Source organism: Mycothermus thermophilus (assembly GCF_041956435.1).
Source record: "Mycothermus thermophilus strain CBS 625.91 unplaced genomic scaffold VTJ04scaffold_3, whole genome shotgun sequence".
Classification (NCBI taxonomy): Eukaryota; Fungi; Ascomycota; class Sordariomycetes; order Sordariales; family Chaetomiaceae; genus Mycothermus; species Mycothermus thermophilus.
Window position 1 is genome coordinate 2983078 of NW_027191429.1, and position 8716 is coordinate 2991793.

The following is an 8716-nucleotide window of genomic DNA, read 5'->3' on the forward strand; positions in this document are numbered from 1 at the left end:
CTTGCACACAGACCTCTCTCGTTGACCACGCTCGTGCAGAGATGAGGATGAAATGTTGGTTTGAGTTCGGACGGCGATGACGTGTTTCTGATGTCTTGACGACTTGATCATCGAAAGAACTCGGGGCTTAGTACACCCACTTCCTGAGGCCTTTTGGGCTCGTGATGAATTTTTCAACCGTTGCTTCCGAAAATCTCATTGCTCTTTTGGTAGAAGGCCATGGGGGTTGTGACAACAGATGGTGAGTCTGAGGGGCCCTTCAAACCACTCGTAAAATGCGATGGAAGTTGCAGAGTATCGTGTGAGGGAGGCCTGTTTGCGAGACAACAGCAGCCGTTGGAACACTCGGAACAACCACGACGCCAACAGTCCAAAGTTGAGCTCAGCATTTTGTCTTTTCATCATCTGTCTCTGGGTTCCAGCAACAAGTACATCTCTTGGTGGACTACAACTTCCTCAAGTCCACAACATACTCGTACATAGAAAAACGTACTGAAGTATCGAGAGTGTGGGGAGAAAAAAAGGAAAGAAAAGCAAGAGAGGAAAAAGAAAAATCAAACTTCCTGGAGCCAGATAAATCCCCAATACCAATGCAAAAAGACAATACTCCCAGTCACTCAAGCATCCCCAACATCCGACGAGGCTTTCTGAGCCTGTTGCGCCTGCAGTGCCAGCACCAACTCAGTCAAGCGATCAATCTTTGTCGCAAGGTCCTCAATCCGCTGCTCCACATCGGCAGACGGATTGTTAAACGCCTGGGAATACCGCTGGTGCGGCTCGACCCTCGACGCCACCGCATCCTTCGGCTGCTGCTCTTCCTCCTGTCTGTGATACTGCTCATGGCGCTGCTTCCTCGCGACCGGATCCGACCCGGCAATGGTGGTGTACCTGGGCCCGCGGAAGCCGTTGTACTGGGTGCCTTTGCCCGCGGTGCCGCGGACGAGCCACTCGTACAGCTCGATGGCGGCGACGATGGGCAGGTGGGTCGCCTTGAGCAAGAAGATACGCGCGCGCCGGAAGTTTATGTCGCCCGGCATCAGCAGGCGGAGGGGGCGGAAGACGAGCGCGAGCAGGTTGAAGGGCGGGTAAAAGTGCGTCAGGCGGTTGCTGGTGGAGGCCTCGAGGACATAGACCGAGTAGACGTACAGGTACTCCTCGCGGGCGTGGGTGATGACGCGCGAGAAGCTGTTGGAGAGCATACCGGTCAGCGAGCCCGTCAGGAGGATGGAGCTGAGGATGACGAAGATGATCATGAGCGGCGGGCCGAAGACCGGGTCGATGTTGTGCATGATGTCGAAACCGGTGGCCGAGGAGCCGAAGAAGATGCGCGTGAGGAAGCCCGTCATGTCGTTGAAGGTGTACGAGTCCCGCCCGACGAGGGAAAAGGTGGTCAGGAAGCCGAAGTAGATGACGACAACGAGAACCATGAACTTGATGAAGTCTTTGCCCATTTCTTTGAGGCAGGGGATAAGAGTCTGGAGAGCTGTTAGCTTTGCCGTGTCTTGTGCCGTGTCATGGAGCATCACTCACCCCCCAGTAAGGACTCAGGCTGAGGATCGAGAAGACACGGGGAACCATGAACAATGCCTCGAGGGCCAAGACGTCGAAGGCGGTCTCCACGAGGTGAGTGTTGTCCGTCTTGAGGCCAACAACGCCTGAGATTTGGTTAGTTCTTGACCTTCTTGTCAGAGGGGCTGGATGGACGTACGCATGACGAAATACGTAAAGCCGATACCGATCATGAACAAGTCGAAAATGTTCTGGACATCCAACGTCAGTCCTGTCCTCGCAACTGCTTCGTCACCACGGAGAGGACAGATTCACTCACCCAAACATCCGTGGCATAAAACACCGAACCGGCATCAAGCCACTCGCCAAACTCATCATACGCAAACGCCGCGAGCCAGATACACAAAAACACCTCGAGCGTGGTAAACCTCATCGGATCCCGCTCCACCAGCACCGCATAGTACAGAAACAAAAAGCTCAGGAAAAACACCACCTCGTACGACTTGAGATACTTTGGCACCCGGAGCCGCGAGAACGGATCGGCTGTCGCGGGCTTGTAAAACCGCGGCTTCTTGACGCTGTCGACGGACAGCGTGTCCCAGAAGATGATGTTTCCGTTCCAGATGCCCGTGATGATCTTTTGCACGACGGGCTGCGCAAGGAAGCGCTTCGCGTTGGCGATGGCGGCAATCTCGAGCGCGTTGAGGCTGGCGAAATGCGCCGTGGGGTCGTCGTCTTCTTCGCCGTCGCCATCCGAGTCGAAGGTCGATGTCATACTCATGGTAAGGCGCGAGATGGAGCTGATGAGCAGGTTGCGCTTGTTGGCGGTTTCCACAGTCGTCGAGGAGTACGAGAGAGCCAAAGCCGCGCGGGCTCGGCCGAGGAGTGAAGTCCGCTCATCCGGAACGGAGCTGCCTTCTGGGCCTAGCCCCCCGGATTCTTCATCCACCTGAGTCGGCCCACCCAATTCGTCCTCCTCATCACCACCTCTCCCCTCGTCGGCGGCGACGACTGGGCCGGGCAGTTCGTACAGACAGTAATCCACCACCTCTCGCTCCGAGAGATGCGTCAGGAAGCGCCAAGCAACAATCTCGCAGGCAGCGGCGCGGGCATTGTTCAGGTCCTTGTCCTCCGTCGCCTCGCCGTAGTGCCACTTGAGCGCGAGCAGGGCGTTGACGATGGCCGGATGTGTGCAGTGCCGGCCGAGGTGGTCGACCAGCGCGCGCAGACCGTCGCCTGCGGCGGTGGTTCGGAGTTGCTCAAAGGTCACGGGCAGGTCGACAACTGCGGCAATGTAGACCGAGAGCTTCTTGACTAGCATCCGGAAGCTGTCGTCGTCACTGATGTCGGGGAGTTCGACGTCAATGGCTCGGGAAGAGGGTCCCCGGCCGCCGGGGGAGGGGGCACGGAGGGGTCCGTCCCCATGGGGAACTTTGGATTTGACACGGATGGGCATGCTGGGGGTGATGAAATGAATGTCTTATATTAGATCAATGAATGTCAATATCTGGAGTCACAGCAAGCTTCAAGCTCGATGAAGCTCCATGTGCGACCATGGGGATGCGCAAAGAGCACAAAACATCCAAGAGCACGCCATCCAGAGCGTTGAGTGAGGGGTGATGGCTTAAAGAGACGTCATGGGATGAGGTCGTATCTGAGGCGCCATGCTCGTTTCGGATTTAGGGGGGTTGGATGGCGCACCCCGCCGCATGCGCCAGTGTCTGAGATGCGGCACTGAGACCTTCTGAATGGACGGCACCCCGCGCATCAGATGTCATCCATGGGTGTTTATCGTCCCCAAAGAGGCAATTCCGCAGGAACGTGAACCTGGGCGCTTACACCAAGACGCTGGCATTTTACACTGTTGGATGGGAGTTGAGGGTATTTCAGCGACAATGACGGGAAAGGTTTGTGTTAGCTCAGGTATGTTGTTTTGGTGCCTGTGGTGGTTCACAAAAAGATTGCCGCGACGCCCACACAAACGAACGGATGATCTTACAAACTGTGATACTCCCTGACTGTGTAAATTGCCTGCTGAGCTTCCAACATTCAGCAATGCAAACTCGCTTCCGCTGCCAGTAATTGCCAACAATTAGCAGAAAAGGCACTGGTTTCTCACAGGAGAAGCTTGAACAACATTCCGCCTGCCCTCTTTCTTTCCTGACTTCCTAGTGATGAGCATCAGGGCTCAATCATCCGTGTCGCCTCAAGTGGTAGGTAAGACAAGAGGGACAAACACAAAGCATAAATCATCAACCACTTCCAACTCTAATCAGGTAGTCTTTCACTTTCACCTTCCGGCCCTCACCGATCATGCTGGTGTCACGAAGGTCTCTGTCTAACCTGTGGAATGATGGTTGCATTGAGATCGCACTACCATGCCGCCCTCTGCCATGCCACAAGACGATCACTTGTTCACCATGAAACGCACCAGAAAGCAGAGGATCATATCATCGTGTTGCTACGTACTACATGTCCCTAATGTATCCTATGCCACACCTGAGTGACCCAGCAGCAATTCCCATCCCAGGTGTCCCAAGTCAACGCGCAATCCAGCCAGAGAAGACGCCAACGCCAGCCGCCCAACACGGAAATCCATGCAATATCGCCATCACCGTGGTCTCATAGCCAGCCCTCGCCCGTGAAGGGAGGACCCAAAACCCAAAGTGCATCGTCATTTCTCATCCTCCCCATGCCCAGCTCATCTCTAGTTGGAAAGCACAGTGCGGACGAGCTCCGTGTAGTTGACCTGGCCGTTGGTGGTGTCGACAGCCTTGAGCAGCTCGTCCACCTCCTCCTCCGTCATCTTCTCGCCGAGGTTGGTGAGGATGTACTTGAGCTGGCCGACGCCGATGTAGCCTGTCATGTCCTTGTCGAACACCTGGAACCCGCGGCAGTATTCTTCGGGCTCGCCGGGGTCGCGGAAGCCGCCTGGGCGGTTGAGAACGCGCTGGAAGGTCTCGAAGTCGACTGGTAAAACATATATGTTAGCCCCGCTGGCCTATCGTTGTAACTGTGGTTATGATGGGGAAGTCGTCACTCACAGTCACCGCCCACGCTCTTTTCCAGCTCCTGGATCTCAGCCAGGGTCGGGTTCTGGCCGCAGGCACGCAGAAGGTCGCCGAGCTTGTCGAGGGAAACACGGCCGGAGCCGCGGACGTCGAAGAGGGAGAAAGCCTCCTTGTAGTTGGTCGAAGCCTGTCGAGAGCAGTGGTTAGCAAATGCGGTGTGGACCGGGCAGGGAGTGCCGTCGCAGGCACATGGCCGTCTGCGTTGGGATTGAAGCATTCGAGTGATGCCGTAGAAGAAAACTCACCATTTTGGTTTTGGGGTATCGTTCTGCAGAGAAACACTCAATTTCCTGAACGCCGACAAGCAGATGAAGTTGTTGATGGTTGACAGATGCAAACCAGGAGTTGGTCGGGCTGTTGAGTGGACTTGAATTTCGCCCCACCTTCAGCCTGGCCCGCCAGACATGTCTCCACGGCAACCAAGCCCGACACAGTGCCGATCCACAGTCTCAGCCACCTCGGGCACAAGCCACAAATCGCGGGGTTGGCCTTTGCCCCTCCAAACCGTCGTTGGTCAATCCTCGAAAGTGCAATTCAAAGAGTTTTGGCGAAGCTGATTTCTTGCATTTGCCCGTACTCAAATGGTAGAGTTTCCGAGTAAAATAATAAAAGTTTAAATAATGGAAGTCCTCACGTCTTTCAATACAAAAGCATAGATTTTGTGAAGATGCTTCAATCAATTGGCGGACAAACAAACTACGGCCCCAGTTCTCCGGACTTGTGAGATGCCGAGGATGTCGTCTTTTGCCCGGACTTCTTCACTTTGATCTCCCCCGGTCTCTACCCAGCTCCTAATTCCAAAACACCTGGGCGTTGTACAAAGACACGAACTCATTGGTCCTGTCCCCGAGGACCTGTGTGTAACAAGATCCAGCCGTCGGGTTGGGCTGAAGATTCATCAGTCATTTCTCGGGCATCGGAGGCCAAGCGGTTTCTGAGATGCGGTTCCAGTCTTGCGCCATCTCTCTTGCACCCATTTGTATTAATGCCTGCGCCGCCCTCTCCACATTCCCCTCAACACTCCGTTTAACAGCCAGAGCAATCCCGACGGCATATCTCACTCAACTCTCACCCCTTCATTCTCCCCATCGAAACCAATCCTACTCAACCTCGCCCGCCATGGCCACAACCGACGCAACCCTCCGCCAGTTCTTCACCTCCCCCAAATTCGCCGTCGTCGGCGCCAGCACCAACACCGAGAAGTTCGGTTACAAAGGTACGCCAAGCCTTGACGTTTTGGGATTCAACTTAGACCCAAAGTCTCACACAACCTCGGCATGAATGAACCTCACCTCCTAACCAACCCTCCTCCAGTCTTCAAATGGTACATCAACCACAACCTGCCCGCCACCCCCATCAACCCAAACGCCACTCCCATCCCCGTCGACGGGCGCGAGTATCCGGCCGTCTCTTCTCTGTCTGCGCTTGAGGACCCGTCCTCCACGTCGGTGTCCATCATTACCCCGCCGCATGTGACCCGCAAGACGCTGGAGGAGGCCAAGGGTTTGGGGATCAAGGCCGTATTTCTCCAGCCGGGGACGTTTGATGCCGAGGTGCTGGAGTATGCGAGGGCGAATTTCGAGACCGTGGTGGCGGGCGATGGAGGACATGGGAGCCAGGGATGGTGCGTGTTGGTGGATGGTGAGAGGGGGTTGAGGGAGGCTGGGAAGTTGTAAGTGTGCGGGAGGAGAAGGTGGGGTTGAGCTTTGTATCTGGATGAGGTGGACATTGTGTGGGTTGTTGAAGGATGAAAGGTACCAAGGCAATGTCAAGGATGCCTGATTATTAGTGTCAGAATCGGCATTCTCAAAGATGATTCCCTGATCCGAGTGCCATGGATTGTTTCGAGTCTGAGGTCGCCATGTGACAGGACAGTTGGGACATGTTCTGATAAAGTGATGATTTGTCATAGTCCTCAACAAGGTGAAGACATTAAGATGTCGAGTTGTATTTTTGATGTCCCTTGAAGAGCTGGTCTGCTGATGGCCGATGATGTAGCCCATTACAAACGAGTGGTCACTGTCATGAACAAAACGTGAAGCGAACATCCACAGTGATGGGTGCAAGAAATGTTCACGATGTGACAACAACTTGGAGAGATTGTCCTTGAGCGGCCGAGATCTTGCCACACTTAATGACGACACTCGACTACTTGGGTGATCTTCTGTCCTGTCTGTGAGGACCTACGTACAGACAGGCCAGGCTGACAAACATAGCCAACTCCACTGCCGAGGGAAACCCACCCCCTCGGCAGACCTGGATACAGACCTGTCTTGAGAACCGCATCCGACCGCCTTCTCCGTCTTCCATTCTCTCTTGCGGTACCACCCTCCTGCTTCCCGGCTCGGAACACCCCACCGCTCCCTCCCTCGCCACAGACACACACTCCGTCATGTCGGCCAACTAGGGACTGCTGGTGGTTGGCGTTGGACATGTTGCGGTCGGCCTGGCTGAAGTTGCTGCTGGCCGGGAACCCCCCACGGTTTTATCACCCTCCCGACCTCCCGTCATAACCCTCGGTCGGTATCCCGTCCCCGCCGACTCACGCTTGAAGAGCGGCTGGAGGTCCGAGACTGAAACACGGGGCGGCGCCTGACCTGATGAACTGGGGGACTGCCGACGAGGACAATGAGGGGGATGGATGGAGACAACGCAGAGATAGCTACTCGGCAGGTTTAGAATGCCACCGGCCAGGCAACCCGGGTATATACCCCCCCTGAGAGGGGATGCCCATCGGGCCCCCCAAGGAAGGGGGCCCGTCAACACAGCTTAGCGGTCAAGTACGACGACAAAGAAAACCAAGGTGAGAGACCCCCAGGTCCCGAGTTCGAATCCGAGAATGGGTAGCAAAAAAAGAAGTTCGACCTGCCACCCGACTCCGACCCGACCCCGACCCGACTCCGGCCACCGCCGGCCGGAGCCACCCGACCCGATCGACCGACCTACCGACCCATGGTGAACGACACCATGGGAATGACCCGGACGACGGGACCCCCATAGAGGGGTCCCACCCTGAACCTAGGATTCTCGACAAGTAAAATCCCCTTAAGTGGGGGTTTTCGTAGCCAGCGAGGAAGATCTGTCCCATCTAAAGCCGTAACCTAGGACGGTAACCCGCGTGAGGGGGATGGGCAGGTTGGAGCCGGTGAGCTTTTTGTGGTTTGTGTTGGATGAATCATGTTGATGGTTTCGTTGTTCATTCTGTCCAGCAGAGATGGATAGCGTTGATGAGGAGGTTCGGATCTGTTAGACCAGATAATCCATCTCCCAGGCAGTTCAGCATCATCCAGAGTGGCCGGCCACCCTCAACGTAGGGCCTCACAGGGATCCGGCAAGGTTACAAATCACATTTCCTTCTCGAGTCTGTTCGGGATCGTCGAATTACGCTGCGAGACCATCGAGCAAACCTGGGTGCTTGGTTTGGGGTTGAGGCTCGAGATAGTGTAAATCCTGCCCCAAGACCAGCATCGGCATTGGCTGTGTCACTTGACAGACATGGAGAGGGCGGGTTGGGGTAGCCATGGTCTTTTTGTTTAAAAATTTAAATAAGAAAACGAAGAATAAGCAAGAAAGAAAAAAAGAACAAAATAACCTCCTTTTGTTCTCTTCTTTGGGGACTGTGTTGTCGAAATAGAGTGGTGCTTTCGGAGTACGTACCCGTCCTGCGGGGACGGTGATGAGGAGCCAAGACCTATCCATTCAATGGAACGCGACGCGACCCCTGGCCCCACGCGTGAGCTCCACCGTCGCACTGTGGATACCAATGATGGGCGTTCCCTGAGATTCAAAATAATCCAATCCCAACTTAAAATAGGTTTCATGTCTGTTGTCTCTACCCTTATGTCCGTGCTTGTGGATTTGTATTGTTTTCCCTGAAGTGAAGACGTAGCATTGGACCTTGAAGAGTTTGGGTTCAAGGAGAACTGGACAGAGAGCTTCCCTATGGTTCAGGTATTGGGAAGCATCTTCTACTAAACCTCTCGTCAAAAATTACCGTGACAACTTGGCTTGGCACCCCACCCCGCGATTCAACCCAACAACTTCAAATCGCCATTCTTCCTGCAAGCAAGCCTAGAAAACAGAAAAGAAGGTAGTTTTGGAAAGTCCTGATTCTGGGCTTTAATATTTGGTATACC

At 54.8% G+C, this 8716-nt stretch overlaps 5 protein-coding genes across 5 annotated transcripts in view; 2 read left to right on the plus strand and 3 right to left on the minus strand.

The window, feature by feature from the left end:
* Positions 1-617: 617 nt before the first annotated feature.
* Positions 618-2965, minus strand: VTJ04DRAFT_5227 (uncharacterized protein; the record flags this gene model as incomplete). Its single annotated transcript, XM_069363320.1, has 4 exons — positions 618-1475; positions 1531-1655; positions 1709-1760; positions 1829-2965. The coding sequence occupies 4 exons, from the start codon at positions 2963-2965 to the stop codon at positions 618-620; spliced, it is 2172 nt and encodes a 723-aa protein (XP_069220178.1).
* A 439-nt stretch (positions 2966-3404) lies between these two features.
* On the plus strand, positions 3405-4137 carry VTJ04DRAFT_5228 (uncharacterized protein; the record flags this gene model as incomplete). The annotated part of the gene is made up of 2 exons (XM_069363321.1): positions 3405-3432; positions 3944-4137. 2 exons carry the CDS (start codon positions 3405-3407, stop codon positions 4135-4137), a joined length of 222 nt encoding a protein of 73 aa, XP_069220179.1.
* A 79-nt stretch (positions 4138-4216) lies between these two features.
* On the minus strand, positions 4217-4828 carry VTJ04DRAFT_5229 (uncharacterized protein; the record flags this gene model as incomplete). Its single annotated transcript, XM_069363322.1, has 3 exons — positions 4217-4479; positions 4554-4707; positions 4826-4828. 3 exons carry the CDS (start codon positions 4826-4828, stop codon positions 4217-4219), a joined length of 420 nt encoding a protein of 139 aa, XP_069220180.1.
* An 871-nt stretch (positions 4829-5699) lies between these two features.
* VTJ04DRAFT_5230 (uncharacterized protein) lies at positions 5700-6256 on the plus strand (the record flags this gene model as incomplete). The annotated part of the gene is made up of 2 exons (XM_069363324.1): positions 5700-5796; positions 5895-6256. 2 exons carry the CDS (start codon positions 5700-5702, stop codon positions 6254-6256), a joined length of 459 nt encoding a protein of 152 aa, XP_069220181.1.
* Positions 6257-8570: 2314 nt separating this feature from the next.
* The window catches only part of VTJ04DRAFT_5231 (uncharacterized protein), a gene marked incomplete at both ends in the record, with an annotated part of 2116 nt that continues 1970 nt past the window's right edge, over positions 8571-8716 (minus strand). Inside the window, one exon of the mRNA XM_069363325.1 lies at positions 8571-8651. Within this exon, the coding sequence (XP_069220182.1) occupies positions 8571-8651 (81 nt within the window). The remainder of the gene's footprint in view (positions 8652-8716) is intronic.